The sequence below is a fragment of the Limanda limanda genome, chromosome 4, assembly GCF_963576545.1.
Source record: "Limanda limanda chromosome 4, fLimLim1.1, whole genome shotgun sequence".
Taxonomy (NCBI): Eukaryota; Metazoa; Chordata; class Actinopteri; order Pleuronectiformes; family Pleuronectidae; genus Limanda; species Limanda limanda.
The window spans coordinates 24,157,298-24,174,178 of NC_083639.1; the positions used below are offsets into that span (position 1 = coordinate 24,157,298).

The 16,881-nt window shown below is 39.0% G+C and overlaps 1 protein-coding gene across 1 annotated transcript in view; it reads left to right on the plus strand.

Annotated features, from left to right (window-relative positions):
• The window catches only part of ptprga (protein tyrosine phosphatase receptor type Ga), a 352,902-nt gene that overhangs the window by 260,156 nt on the left and 75,865 nt on the right, over positions 1-16,881 (plus strand). The window contains exons 5-6 of the mRNA XM_061070454.1: positions 1,818-1,913; positions 15,883-15,949. Coding sequence (XP_060926437.1) covers positions 1,818-1,913; positions 15,883-15,949 — 163 coding nt within the window. The remainder of the gene's footprint in view (positions 1-1,817; positions 1,914-15,882; positions 15,950-16,881) is intronic.

A 16,881-nucleotide genomic window follows, 5' to 3' on the forward strand; every position in this document is an offset into this window, starting at 1 on the left:
AAACATCTCGATTGACAACTGTGTTTACATAAATTCACCAAATATGGGATTTGTTCATTTAGTTAATGAGGATTATAGGGAGTTTGGTTTGCTATTATAAAATCCCATTCCAAGGCCCAAAGCTACAATAAATATATCCTTCTAACCAAAGGTTAAAAAGATGATAATGAGTATCCTCTGTCTGATACACATTATTCTGTGCCTCCATTGATTTCACAACCTATTTAAACACTGTAATTTTGACATCCTTTCCTAAATTACCACATGGTTGTCTGATGATTTGAGGTTTCTTCTTGTGTTTACTGCCAACTGAAACTGCTTCTGATACCAGATGACTGGCTGTCTGTTGTCACCATATCCATGACTGAAATCATGTAATTTAAGTCAACTTATTTGGAAAGTAGTCCCAAATTGGAAGCAATATTTAGTTCCATTCAAATATTTTGGAGCTATTTAATAAAAAAATCATTTTTTAACAGGGGCTTGGGTCTGAATGGAACAGATACAGTAGGAAAGTGATGGACTAATACCATAGGAAATGAGTATTGGGATGTCATTGATATCCAATGACGATTGAATGGCAAATACTGCTTGTAGAGCACTAATAGTAACAAACACTGCTAGTTTGACATTTAGGAGATATATTTCAGGTCAGACCTACTCATTAATTATAACACTATTAAACATATGTGAGATATGTGGACTCCTCTGTAAAAGGGAAAACAGTTTTACAGAAAAGAAACAACTGATTTATTTTGTATGAGTTCTAATGGGTCACAGGCCTCACTGATTGTTTATACAATATGCCAACTAGCTACCTTTTACAGCTAATGCCAGTCAAATATAATGGGACATTTGAATTCCAGCCTTTCCTCATCACCACAATTATGCAAACACAAAAATATGCAGTGAATGCAGATTTTCTGCTGAGTCATTTCTCAATAAATGAAGCCCAGAGCTGTTAATGTTAGCAGTTTGTTTAGTCCACATTTCTCGTACATGTAACGGCGAAAAAAAATGTTTTTGTCCTTCTGATTAGCTTTTTGTTTATCAGTTTTAAATCTTATTAGAAGTTTTCTTTACTTCTTAATATGAAGGAGCGGCTTCCAGCAGCAGCAGTCTTTGAATTTGCTGCTGTTCTAGTCAGGAGTGTGAAAATCCCACAGCAGGGAATCCCATAGTATGTAGTGAAAGCATGAAGGGCAGTTTTCACATTTGTAGCAGACAAAGGTTGTCTGCTCATACTTGGATCCATCTGTCATCTGAATAAATGTGGACAAAGACTATTTGTTTATATATAAGTAAATCCTAATGTTGTCATAGAATTGACATAATAGTTAATTCTACATAGATGTTTTGTTTTGGTGCTTCCTGTTTCCAGCTCCAGCTTAATGGACTGATCATCTGGCTGTAGAAGAGCTATATATCCATCCATCCAGTGTTCGTGTGTTAAGCTACGTGAAATCTGAGACCTCATTATAATTATAACTATGCTTTTATATAATTAGACTGACATTGTTATATAATAATATAAAAGCTATCTGAACCTTTCTCAATCTCTCCCATTGACCTCTTGTTACAACTATAGATCCAGCTGAAGTCTTTATACATACAAACACCAGAATGCTATATTCTATATACAGTAGAGCATTTATATCAATAGTATTTTGTAGGTAGAAAGTATCTGTATAGCTATAATTACGGTTAACTTTGAGAGTGTGCATTCATTCATAATAGCACACTGTGATGTATGGTTTTATTATCTTCAATGAAGGAATGTTTCTCAAGGTGTAACCCAGTGTTTCTGTCTCTCACAGATGCAGATCTACATGTACAACTCGGATGACTTCGACAGCCTCAGTGCATCGCTCAGGGAGAAGAGGATCATCGCAGCCATGGCTGTGTTTTTTCAGGTAGGAACCATTTCTATGTTTCTTTATCTCTCAGTAGAAGTTGGTTAGGCAATTTAACTTTTCAGAAATCTGAAAAAAATAATATTAGCTCAAAATAGGGCCATGTTTATAAGTTTGGTTAACATTTAAAATCAAAACTTTAAGCAACAAAAGATCAACAAATACATTTCGTTACATTGAAATACTCCCTCATTTCATTTGATTTCAATTTTCTATACAAAGTGGTGACTTTGTGGAGACTGAGGGTTGTATTTTTGTCTGCTCTTCATGGGGTGTAGAGTGTATTTCATCTATCTCTTCAGTTTGCTTTATCCTGTTGGTTTTCCAGAAAGCTAAAAAGTCAGATTTTCTGTGCCGTAGTGCTTTGAGGGTGTGTGGGTATGAGCTGTAAGTCCTGTAGATCAAGATCAAAGTCCAGTCACCAATAAAGTGCTCTACCTTCCCTTGGCCTGTGGAGTGGAGCTGTGGGTGGACTGTGATCACTGTAAGCTCTATCACTCTCAATTGACAGGAATAAAAAAATCCTTTGAGTCCATCGATTGCCCAAGTGACTTTTTCTTTTACCAGTGACCCCCAGTTAATATTTCCTCCTCTTCAGTCTATCTTGCTCTATATCGTCCTTTCACCCCTTTTGCTCTCTCTCCTTTGTGAGTGTTGCACAGACGAGGGTGGGCACGTAAAGTAATTTCCATTTGGACCAAGATCTAAATCTTTGCAACACCTACATGCTGCGGTATTCTTTCATTACATTTGATTTATAACAAACCTACATATGAGGGTGTTGAACAGAATGAAGAAAGTCATACATATATGTTATATTTCTCTATTTTAATTGTTTTTTTCGTGATGATTCCTGGAGAAATTAAAATGACCTGGGTTTCTATAGAATGCACTTTAAAGCCATCCTTAAGATTATGAAACATTCCGGGGGGTTTTAACAGGTTTTTGGTACTGATAGTTAGAACTTGCTCGAGTGGTTAACACTACATAATCAAGTGCCGTTTATCTTGGCTGCACTTTACTCATTTAGTGTTTGTCAGTATTTTGATATGAAAAGCTGCCTCAGCTTTGGAATGGTGGCAGCACAAACACTGAGGATCCCACAATGTATCCAGACCACCAGAATATTCAGAAGCCACGGCATCATGCCCATTCTAGCTGGGAATGAATGTGTCTTATTTCCCACACACAGCCTACACTGTTTAATCAGGAGATGGACAAAAGAGAAATTGATAAATCACAATCATGCTTTTGGAAAAATGAAACCCAATCACATCTATGACACACCAGAGTTACAGCCATCCCCAAGATAATGGAAAATTAAATTGATTGGCAGAATTTTGTTGTTTGTCTCAAATGACACATTCCTCATTTTACAGAAAATTCTAAGATGTCTTTCATTGTCATTTCATGTGTCGTGTGTGTGTAGCCGCAGGAGGCGCTTTAAATAGATAGATTGTATGATGTAGTCCACACACACACACACATGTATGTGTGCCTATAAATCAAGTTTTTATGCAGTTTTATCACTTGAATGTTTTACTTTAAGGGGAAAGAGTGATTTGTGAGCCTATGTCAGGGTGTCTCTGTGTGTAGATGTGGTGTGTTCGTATTATGTGAGCCATCACCCAATAGTTGTTTTTGACATGTGATTACAAATTCATTACAAAACTGTTAGTAGTTTTCTTACTGTGTATTTGTGTGTGTGTGTGTGTGTGTGTGTGTGTGTGTGTGTGTGTGTGGAGCCGGGCTTGGAGAGTCTCGTGGGCCTGCTTGCGTTGATGGTGTTGAGAGAAGCTCTCCTCCTGGACTATACAGTTTAAATATGCCCTCTGCCATGCTGCACTGTTCTAAAGCAGCCTCCCTCACTATGCTTCATAGAGAGAGCTGCTTGAGTAATTGTTTTCTTCTATTTTTCATTTAAATGGCTGCATGTAACTGGCCAGATCTTTTCTTTTTTGAGTTTCTTGGGTTACTCAGTATGCTGAATAACCAATTTGTCAGGCAAAGGTGCCGTATATAAGCATTTGCTGAGAATCAAAAGATGTTACCAATCTTGCAGTGACTGAATTGCTGGAGTTCAGAATTAAACTATTTTCCTTCATTCACTAAGACCTCTGGTGGTAGAATAAAGACAAATGTTAACTATTGTTTTGCTTCTATTTCTGTTACTTCTTTCTCTATAGTAGTTAGCATGCCAACCAGCTAGCCCCAGCCATGGACTGTATATACAAATTGAGACCACATCTCCATTTCCATCAACTATCCAACAATTAATGGCAAACATCCCAGGTACCAATGCCACTATCTTGACCCTAAGAATTAATTCGGAGCCAGAGTCTAACCAGTGGCGAATACTAGCAAGGTCGCTCTGATACACGCACTAAACTAAACTAAAAAACTAACTAAATTTCATGTCAGTCCTGTGTTTATAACATCAAGTAACTACTCATTTTGACACATTTGGTCTGTACTTTTAGTTTATCAATCAGTCCATGTCACATCAACCAATTGCAGAGGCCAGGTTTATGACCTATACTACAGCCAGCCACCAGGGAGCGATCAAGGTACTCTGGCTTTACTTTTGGAGAATATTTTTATATTCAGTAATCTTACTCTTAATTGACTAGTTTTGCCATTTTAGGCAAAATGAAAGAGACAAGTCCACATTACTTTATTACATTTAAAAATCCCTTGTTATTCTTTTTGAGCACAATATAAATGATTTGAGGCTAAAAGAACTGCTAATGACAATTACAAACCTATAGGACAGACTGTCTTACACACCACATAAAACAATTTTAGCTAAATTAGGAGGTTCTCCAGTTTATCTAGCAAAATGACTTGTACTTAATTGGCTAAACCTGCGTTGGAAGGCAATGTTTCATTGTCAGGAGATGCTGGTGGTATATGTAATTTCATCACTGCCTTTCTCTGTCAGGGTACCTTAATATAATATAAGTCAAAACGAATTAACAATATTATAGCATCTTATCGTCAATGTCAGCTACATTTCTGTGGTGTCTTCAGGTCTATAATTTTGCTTCCAGTTATTTCAGAGTAATATGGCTTTTCTCCCACTAGTACTTCACAAACTCAAATTTAAGTGGCTTTGAATGTCAACCTGTTTTTTTCCCCTAACCAAGCGCTGATGTTGCCATCATGTACTTTCTCCACCTCACATCATTGGTTGAGCACATATAGCCATGGGAGCAGCAAGCTCCAGGTTTAACACTGTTGCACTGTGCACTGCTGATGTGCAAAGTCACCCAGAAAGGAATTCAAGCATGCACAAAGAGAAATGTGCAGCCATTCAGAGACAAGAGGGAGACTTTGGATTATGTGATTTCTTCCCTGAATATGTCAATTTGTCTCCTTTTTAAAATAAAAATAGGATATTGTTATTTCGCTGACATCTTTTTGTTGATGACATCAAATGTAGTTTTTGTTTATAGTTACTATGTAAGTCAGTTTCGTCTCACCTGCAGGGAAAAAGAAATACGCTCATCCTCACTATCTTCCTGTGACCCCAGCCATTGACCTGACCAGTTTCAAATGAAACAGTGCCATTTGTAGTCTGTCTAATTTGTGCTTTAACACCAGCTGATACTAAAATATTAGAAAACTTTCATATTAGACCACACAGGAGCCACATGATGCAACCAAATTACATGTCAGGTCAGTGTTACTGCAAATTAACTTACATGTATGTATCTGTTATATAAACTTTATGCAGAGCTGTAGGTTCATACAGTAACAGCTCATAGTAAAAGCTCATAGCATCTGCTCACATGTACAGTTTATGTATACATTGTAATTTCATCAATCTACACAAACTAATTTGAACGTTTAAATAATATATCTAATCAAATTTATTTATATTTAAATAGAGATGTCTTGCTGTTCATCCAAAATGCTCCATCAGCTCTAATGGGAGGTAGAAGGCTGTAGGTGAAGCCATCGATACAAAGAAGGTTTGAAATATACCATGGTATAACTTGTAAAGCCATGTCAACAAGTTTTTTATTAGCTCATGACCAAACTACTTCCATCGGCCATTTTCAGGTTGGAGCCTGCATAGACCTCACCATATATCACAAGTATTTACACTACCCTGCCAAGAGGAAGACCATCAACATTAACCTGTAAAAACAATGTCAAATGTACAGAGGTGAGGATCTCCCTGAAACTTTTGCTAGACTGATTTGTACAAATATAAATAATGCAACCAGGCTTTTGACAGACATTTCTCTCAAATGCAAATTTACATTTCATCTCCACTGTTTAAACACATGGACAAGTCCAACCAAAGAAGTGGTAATGCACATTTTCTCAGGAAAAGGAGAGATGCATGTAGCTTGTATAATTGGCAGGAATTCATCACCAGGTCTCAAAGCACAGACTCAAAGCAGCACTGACAGCAGCAGCCAAAGACGTGACGTGACTCTTTACACTGAGAAAATGTAAAATGAAAAGAAAAAACTAAGTAAAGTCAGTTAGTCAGATGAACCTCCATACAAACCTGTTGGCAATTTATATCGGACCACATGATTTCTTTTGAGTCCAGTTAATGTCTGTTTGTTGGTCTTGCTCTCTCAGTACAGTTGAATTAAGTCAGTTAGTTCTATGTTTTTAGAACTCATTATACATTTTGAACTAATTATTCAACCTAACTTCTGCCATTTTGAGGGCAAGGCTTATGATTTTAACTTAACATTTTCCATACATATGAGTGTATGAGAGTGATAATGACTGCTCACACTGATTGAAAATACCCTCAGTGACCTATCATAAAGTCCAGTACAACCACAACTAAAGCATCAAATTTTTTTAACAAAGCAGTTTCCAGTAGTTGATATTATTTTTCCTTGTCTGTTAACATGAGCCTGTCTTACTCACATAATTGTAAACATGGAGAGTGCCCTGCTTGTCTTGATTTATTTCTCTCTTGAGTGTTTCTCCATCCATTAGGAAGCCTGTCCCTCCTCTGCTATCAGTGCGTATCTGCAGCATCTGAATAGTTGCTTCTGTGTCATCTATTAATTAAATCATCACACTCGGGTTACAGGGCAAATTGGCCCCATCATCTCGACTGAGCTTGGTTATCACGCTTGTATGACCATCTATTGCTTTGCAGCACAGCCTTGAACTGAAATACTAGACTGTTGTAAACATCGATCATTGGCCTTTTATTTGCTTATTTACAGCGTGGCCTGCCTCTGATGTTTAACTCACTCTCAGCTAGAAGCAGAAACATGTGAAACCAAGGCCCAGCTGGAATGCACATCACATGGAACATCCACTCTACTTTTTGACCATTTGTCCCTTTAGTTTACACAAGAATCCTGCTGAGTCGTTTCACATGATTTTGAAGCATCTGTACCTCATTTAATATTTTAGAGTGAGAGGAAGGAGAAGCAGGAGAACAAACAAAGAGATGAAGGGAAATATGTTGGTGTACTGAGAAAAAGAGCCTCAATGGCAAAGAGCAGGATCGGAGAAAATGGAAAGTCGAGTAAAAAGAGGAGGGGAAAGCCTTCATGAGGAATGGTCCGAGACAAAGTAGTTGTAAACCCTTATGGCTTTAACATAGATACGCACAGTTGCAATGAACTGCATGAGAAATCATAAAAACTGAGATTATGGGAAGGGCCTTTTTCCTTTTTTTCTTAACCCAAGTTACTGAGGTGAAGGTTTTTAAACTGAATGTTTAACCCTAAGAGAACAGATGTTCTCACAACGTCAAGTATCGGCTAGTTTAATTTGTTTCTTCTAAATTGCCATGGGTATTTTTCAACCCAATATTATGAAATTAGTCTAGTAATAACTAGACTTGGCTGTATTGTAGATTTGAGGTGGTGCAGGTGTGGAGGAGAGTTGCTTAGTATCACTGAATAACAGCAGTGAGAAAGAGCATTTTAAACTCTGATAGCTCAGGCATGATTGGCTCAAGGCACGCATGTCAGTCAGTGATTGGCTAAAAATAGAATGAGCTGCTGGAGCCTAGGTGTAGCAGAAACTGTGTATGTGACTTGGGAGACATGCACCAGGCGACCGTCTTACTGACTGAACCTTCACTTAGCTTCATTAGCCTACTCCCGATGATGGTAATTACAAAGTATAATCTGCTAAACCACCATCATCACAATGTTCACAACACGAGGAGTCCTCAGGCTCTACAGTTATATACCCAAACAGAATGCATTACTTATGACACATCACTCAGTCTGAAGAATCAACTCTGTGTTTCAAAAATCAATCAGAGATTCCTAAATGCGGATTTAGAAATTAAATCATTTTTCTATGGAACACAAAGACAGGCCTTGTACCAGCATTACGTTTATATCTGCAACTGTAGAGTGGTTTAAGGAATAAACCAGAGCAACAAAATGTAAACTAACGTGTAGAGTAACTCTTTATATAAAGATGGATGATGGATGTTTGATGCCCAAAAATGAAGCCAAAGCGTCTAAATCGCAAGCTGGTGCTGTATAGTTCAAAAATTGACTCATTCGTGTGAGGTTGTGGGATGGGCTTCATTGAAAAGTCAAAGTAGCCTTTACATCAAATAAACTTTACTCAAATATGTTTTGTTACACTATTGTATGTAAAATGTTGGATAAAATATGTTTTGACGGGACCGAGCTACCGCCGAGCTATCATTACATGGAATTTTGGCCTTTACCAAGTAGCAAAGCACTTATTTGCAAGGCCATTTAACAAAAACTCGCCTTCCGAGAAAGGCTTGCTAGCCTTTGCTATTTCTAATGCCCCCCAAAAAAATGCCTTGGTAGATGACTTTTTAAGTCTGTTTAAGTCATCTACCAAGTTTGTCTGTGAACATTTTTTTTGCTGAGTCTGTAAATTAGTCGCCAACCCCTGAGCTGCAGCCTGCGGGCCGTACTTTGCCCATGTCTGGTCTGGCTCCATCTCTGTATACATTCTACTAGACCAGGGGTGTCCAAACTACGGCCCGCGGGCCAACTGCGGCCCGCCATCCATTTTTAATTGGCCCGCATCAATGTCTAAAAATATAATGTATAAAAAAAAAAAAATGTTTTGCTCCTTTCGTGCTTGCGGGCGTTCACCAATTTTTGTAACTATATGACAAAGCTATGCAAGCCTCACGCAGCCCGCAAGGCTGTGATTGGTCCGCTAACTACATCCTTTCCAGAGTCATATTTCCGGTTTCATGCCCCATAATACCGGCAGAAACCAAGGAAGATTTAGAAGAACGGATATGGACCAAATAGAAGAGCACTTGGCAGAAGAGATCTGAAAGTATGACCACTTGTATAACCCGTCACTGACTAAATACAAGGACACGCAGATGACGTGCAATTCCTGGAAGGAGATTACATGTCATTTTTTATCTCGGCTGACGTCGATTTGCAGGTCGACGAGTGTACAAAGCTGTGTAGAAAGATCAGGGACAAATTTGTCCTCCAGAAAAAGTAATAAACAGTCGACAAAGAAGGTGTCTCTAAGGTTTTCTTCGACAAAAAACGTTACTCCACCTAGTGGTCTGGCGGTGAATTGCTTTGCTGACTTGCTAGCTGTCCCTCAGAACGCCGCCACGCCCCCCCGCCCTGAGCGACGCGACTGTCAACAGTCCACTCCAGGGCAGGGGGGCGTGGCGGCGTGAGTGGCCCAGTCCTTCGTATTTTTTTCTGTATGTGGCCCTCGGGACAAAAAGTTTGGACACCCCTGTACTAGACTAACATGCATTTGTTTGTTCTATGATGCCCTGGCCACTCTGGCTGAATAAGCAGTGTGTGTGCACTGCCGAATGGCTTGCCTTTCATTTTGCCACCCATGTTTAACAGATTAGAGCGTCCACACTGCCTGCGTAAACAGCGCTGCTTTTCTGGAAAATAGATTTCTTGCATATTTTCTCAGCAATAGCCAGTAAAAAACTGATCTGTCACCACAGTGCATATCTGCTGAATATGTCAACATATAAATGTTTTCAACTCTTTAAAGGAATGGAAAAGGGTTTGTATTCATGTAGAACTTATAGTCTTGATGACCACTCAAAGCATTATCCATTACAGTTTGTCATTCACACACACATTCATACAGTGGATCTATTAGCAGCACATTCTTTTCTATGAGGGTAAATTCGGGGCTCAGCATCTTGCCCAAGGACACTTCTGCCGACCTTCAGGTTGGAGGACGACCGCTCTACTTCTCAGCCATAGGCGCCCTCGTGATCATACCTGAATCCTCACATTGCAGCTCCTCTTCAGACAAGCTGCATAAATGCTGCCTGTGTGAACATCAGACAACCGCAACACACAGATCATCAAAAAATGCATCAAAAAATGACACAAACCCCAGAAATAAAAAGATATCTTAATAAAAATGCCCAAAAGATCAGTTGACTTTTGGTCAACTTCTGAATTATTTTACCAGGTTTAAATCCAAGAGGTGCTGAACAGCAAAATAATGTGTTTGTCTAGTATTTGTCCCCATCTCCCAGCACCCACTGATAAACTTGTCACTGATAGTAACTTCACTCCAATGTGTCTTGTTTGAAAAAACCATCACATTTATTATGCCATTGATTCATCAGCCGTTAGTCCAACCAGTGCCAAAGGGAGGAAATGAGTCTCTCTATGACACAGAAGGAGGTGAAGCAAGTCAAGAGAGAGATGATACATTGTGAGGGATCTTGAATGGATGACAGTGGAAGAAAGTGTTGGGTGATGAGAGAGAAAAATGGTAGAGGAGAGAAATATGAGGACATGTCACATTGTACAGTGTTTTTTTTCCTGATTTGTCACTGCGGTGCTCTGTCCCTGGAGAGAAAGAGAGAGCCTGAGCTGTGGCAACGGATGAAGAGGAAGAACGAAAGATGCAGGATTTAAAGAGGGGAAAAAGGCATAGATAGAGAGAGAGTAGGACATTGTGAAGTGAGGCCTGGTGGCTCAGGATCTCAGGGGACGAGCCTGTGGGCTTTCAGAGACAAACATTAATAATGAAACGCTAATTCCCTCTGTCCTCCTTTCTTTCTCTCCTCCCTGTCTGTCTGTCATTTTCTCTGTGTCTCCATGGCCGCCTTTATTTCTCTTAATCTCTTTTCATTTACACACACACACACACACACACACACACGCACACACTAACACACACACACACACTTTTTTCCTCCCCAAATTTCTGTCTTGCCTTGAACCAAAAACAAGCTCCTTATTTCACTTCCAGTTATGTACTTCTGCTAAGTTAAAAACTGTGTCTAACATTGCTGCAACAAAGTTTAGGCTAATTAATTATTCTGTGTTTTGCCTGTACAAGCCCACGTTGTCAATGGAGATGATCCCACAGAGACAATGGAATACCTCCTTGTTACACAGTCCTGCAGCTTAAGCCATATGCCACTGTTTCGATTCTTTCTACCGTTTTGGCCACCAGTCCTTGGTGTCATAGTAACCGCAGACTGCCCCAGACAAAGATTATATCTCCATATGATCCTAGTTTTGGTGATGTCACTTATCATCATGGTAATGCAGAAGGCATTTTACAAGCTAGTCATGGATCGGCAAGAATGCATCTGAAGGAAGAGATCACCTCCCTTGACCTGGGATGCACCACAGTTGTTGACAAGTCTGCCAACTCTGCTGAACTCATTTAAAAAATTTCCATATGATTAAGTTGCAAACCGGCTTAAGATAAGGCATCCAGGCACATATTGTATGTTTGAAAAAGCTTTTTTTCATTACTTCTGCTAAGGAGGTTGTTGTTTTCATTTTTGTTTGTGTGTTAGAAGTATTACACAATAACGACTCAATTATTTTGTAAAACTGAAGGGTAAGATATTGGTCAAGGAATTACCCATTAGATTAATTAAATCTAAATAAAGAGAATGAAGGATTTTTATCATTACCTTTTTTGACATTGCGAGATAGAGGTTTTTTGTTTGACATTTTTTCTATTTTTCCAAATGAATCTTGATGAAAAACATCAGGCATATTTAGAGAAATAATATCTATGAGTCCGTACAATTTAGGGCGGAGGTATGCACCTGAAAACAAATGGTTCTGTGTCCAAACACGTGCAGGTAACATACTGTGAAAATGCGCTTTGTGTTTGGTATAACACAAACTCAGCTTATTAACTGCATCGGGCTCAGGTCAGGAGTGCACACAAAAAACTGAATACCTGTTGGGTTCAGGTTGTCCTCAGTGAATCTTCTTTCAGTATCGTTATTGGCCATCCACATGGTGGCATTCTGCAAACAGCTTTTGGGCATTTTTCTTGATAACATTTTGTAGTCACCATGAATGAATGTGCAACATCATCAACAAGCCAATGGGAGATTGTGTTCAAGCTGTTATGAAGGAGATAGGCCTACTCTTGTTTACGTTTGGACAACACATGTTGTTCTCACCCAAAAAGAGCTGTTGCCCAATTAAGGAAGGATTGCACCTCAACCGTAACATCCACACACGTCAGTGAGCAGCAGGAACAGTTTGGAATTAAAGCATGTGTATGTCACATCATTCACCACCCTTATGAGTAAAAACATGGCTGTTTTTTTTTTTATATAATTCCTACTCAAGATAATTGGATGAAATTGTTGGACAAATCATCCACAAAAATGGCTTGCTTCACAATATGATGTTTTCATGTGGTTGATGAAAGCCCAGAAATTGAACAGGCTGTGTTTTATTCTATGTGCTTTGGCTGCGGTCCAAGCAGGCAGGCAGCGTGAGGACAAATCCCAATAATCCCTCTCACCAAACTTGACAATGAAATCCTATCCAACAAGTGTAGTTTTTTCAGAATCCAAATGGACTTTGCGTTTGTGTTTGTTAAACCCTGAGGTGAGGTGCGTGTGTCCAAATCTAGGACACACAAGGTCGAAGAGAGTCAGGCGAGGGAGGGGTGGGATGACAGTCTTGGCAGTCTCTTTGCTGTTCATGCAACTCTTTGGATATGGATGCTGGTAGTGGCTCTGCCCGAGTTTGGGTTTGCTTGTGTTCTCCACAACACAGCTCTCTGTTGCTCTCCAAGACATATTTACACTTTTGGCTAAAAGTGAAAAACTGATATTTGACCTTAAAGCTTCATTTTAATTAAAGGAAATCTATTGATTACCTGACAACGGTAAAGTATCTCCCTCTTTTCCACCTAGCTCTCCTCTCCTCCCCATTTTCCATGACCTTCTATGTAAGGTGCCTTGAGATAATGTATGTTATGATTTGGCCCTATACAAATAAAATTGAATTGACTTGAATTGAATGTGACAATGATGATTATCATTAGTAGTAATTGTTGTTGTATCTGTACGTAGTCACTAGTGGTAGCAGTATAGTAACAATAATATAGTTGGGGTGATGTTGAATATATGTGTCAATATAGCATAGCTAATAGCAGTTTTTTGGAAGCGGGTATAGTCACGGTGGTAGCAGGGTTAGTAGTTGAAGCAGTAGTCAGTGTGTTTGAGCAGCAGTAATGACTAATACTCCAGAAAGACAACGCTTGTCAAAACAGAAGCTTTCTTTTTGTTCCTGTCTGCACAGATGTACTGCAGGTTGTCCTTCTGCCCCTCAGAAGAATAGGCTGTTCCAGTTTTTAATGAAACAGCTTTTCCTTTATTGATCCCATGATTGACTCTCCAGTCAACATGACTGTTACAATGAACACAGAAAAAGCCGGACTGAACAACAAATGTAACAGCATAACTTACTGTCCCATTGTGTGGTGAGCCATAGCTGTAGAGATATAGCTTCATGATGGGACTCACATTAAGGACACACTTACTTTAGTTCACCTGGTTTATGATCTGCAGCATATGATGAGCAATTTAAACCAAAGAAGTCAAATTATTGTATGCAGAAGTAGATAAAAGACAAAATTATTGACCCAAAAATACACACAGAAGAAAAAGAGGCTACAGCTGTAAATACTGTTTCTCTAATTCATATTTTATTAATACAACTGCTAAGGAGCCAGCCACCATCTCCCCCTGCTGTTTTAACATTTATACCAGTATGTGAATATAATGGGCGTGAATATAATTTGTTTATTTCAAAGCATTGAAAAAATGTCAGTTTTCAAAAGGTTAAACATGGTTACTGTTAATAATCCAGACCTCACTGCTGACGTTTGTACGCAGGCTGTGTAACTTCCATATTACCATGTTTTCTTTGGAAAATGCATCAACACAGCTACGGATACAGCACTCTCATTTTAGTTTGAAAAACAGAGATGTTTGGACACATGACATAGATCCCTGCTGATTGGCTCTTTTTAGTGACCATGTAGCATATGCTGATTTGTCTGGAAGAATACAAGGCTCGGCTACCAGTGTATAACACAACATGGAAAAATCAATTACAAGTGTTGCTGACCCTGTTGTCTTGCTTAAAGCTGTTGTGCAGTTAAATTCAGCATTTTGCAATGATAAACTGCTTACATGCATGGAGACAAGCTTTTGTTTGAGCAGTGCCAGTTCACCAGCATGGGCATGTCTTCTTGTTTACGGTGGCAACTGCACGCCTGTGTACAGGAGCAGTCACGTGGTATGTGATTAGTGATGGGGATTAAAACTGATAAGGAGCCAAAACGCGTATGTGGACAATGTGTTGATAGCAAAACGGCAATAGTGCGAGGAAATTGAAGACTAAAAAAAGGATTTCACTTGAGGATACAAAATCACTACAGGAAAAATGCAAATTGACTACACTTTTTTTTTTTGTAGTGTTTAACATGTAGAAGGCAAGTGGACAATAATACTGCACCCTGCTGTCTGTCCAAACAGTCCATCTTGCTCGTCAATATGTGTAATAACAGTAATTATCTGGTATTTCAACAAAACATCACTCAAACATTTTCCATGTTTTCCAAGAAAATGTTTCTCGCATGAATTCGAATTCAAACTATTGTCATGTGAAATGTGTATTGCATGTCCATGAAAGTAGTCCACCTATTTGTAGTCTGATGGATTTCCTTCTACAGATATGTCACATAACACACAAAAAAAATGTTGTGCATTTTAAGCAAATATTTAACCAAAGAGGGCTCTGATCAGGCTGACTGGTCGGTCATATTTGAAGGCACTTGTTCTTAGCCTTTTTGTGTGCCTGTGTTTTTTTATTGATTTCCAGCTTCCATGACAACAATGATGCTCTAATTGAAGACAATGAAAATGCATGTGTTACTATGACATTGCTCCCTCTTTGAGTTCCCATGGAGAGGGCCTTGTTGATTGCTGCTGATTGTTTCTTGTAATTACGCTGCACTTGGTTTCTCAGGATCTCTGCTGTGCTTTTTGACTTTTTTTCCTCCACCCATGTCACTTTTATCGCCCCCTCTCTTTCTCTTTCTCGAGAGAGAATCTGTTATTTTCTCTCTCTTTCCACAGGTGATTTAAAACACATAATGTAGGCAACTTTACTATGAATATGAATACATGTGGGCATTATATAAGCTTAGATAAGGGGATTATTTATTCCTGCAGGGAACTGAGTCACTGCAGCAGCGACAGCAGGTATAAACTGAATTGAGGTAAACAACCATTGGCCCGTAATATGATTACTTTTTTTTATTGTCTTTGGTTTTTATTTGTATATATCTTTTCTAGTCTTGATTGTTTGGACATTCCCCCATTCACACAAACATTCATAAAGTTCAGCTTTGTGCAGCACCTCCTCTTTACAGATCAATCACAATCTTTTAGCACAGCCGTCAGAAGCAATTTGGGGTTCAGTCTCTTGCCCAAGGACACTGCAAAATAGAGGAGCCAGGGATTGAACCACGAACACTTGGTAAGACAACCAAAAACTTGTTGGTTGTCTTACAGGGGGTTTGATGGACCGTTGACACCAGTTTGGTCTGTCAGCTGTACTTAGAGCCTGTACTGACTAAGATATTATGGTTAATCTGTATACAGTGATGTAGTCTTTTAATAATGCTTAGTGTGATAATCACTGTATTTTACAGCAGATCTTTTTGTGTTCCTCAGGTTGGAGGGAAAGACAATCCTGCTGTCGACCCCATAATCCATGGCCTGAAGGGCGTGGTCCATCATGGTGAGTGGCAGTGCTAGTGCCCAGTTTCACAGGGAATAGATGGCTACATTTTTGGATGTTTACGATGTTGTCATTCTTCTCTGTCCACATATTTACAGAAAGGTGAGATTTTAGCCCTGATGAACATTTACCGTCCATTAAATTCTGACATTAAGCTCTGACATCAAAAATCGGTACAATTACACTATATTTTCTCCATAACTCACTCTAGTTAATAAAAGTACCAATGCCATTTCTTTGATCCTTACACATCTGCATGCAACCAGTCAGTGGTAGAGAAAAGGTAACATTTCAACTTAAAAAAGGCTTTTGCAAAGAAATCAAATCAAGCAGCTGGGATTTAAACCAATGACCTCTAATATTTCTTATTACCTGAAACTATCGAGAAAAATGTAATGTTTTCAGGAGTCAAAACTTAAAAAATAAAAAATAAGACCACAGTTGTAACATAAATGTTATTACCGTCATGACATGATATTTTTAAAGACATTTTCTGGTTAAACACCAGTTACCCTACTTTCAGACACCCAGTGAACTCTGAACAATCTCCCGACATTCTCCAAAGGGGTTAAATGTGCGAGTGAGTGCCCTCAGACTTTCTTCTTCAAGCCCCCAAGTAAAAACTCTGCATAATTTCCAAATGTGAGGCCAAAGTAGGATATCTTCATTCAAAGATGTTGTACTGTAAACAAAAATATGTGATCTCTGCAGCGGAATTAATTAGTTACATCCTGCCTCACCTGAAAACTCCAGAGACTTCTGTTGCTGTGAATGCAGAGAATCTCCTGCTGCGTTACACATATGTGAAAAGCATCTTCGGAGAAAGTCGAATAGTCAAAGTTCATGTTTTAAAAACAGCGTTAATAAGGGACCAAGGGTGTCCCACCTCCATTGTGATCAGAGCCATCATTAGTGACAGTCTAATATACAGA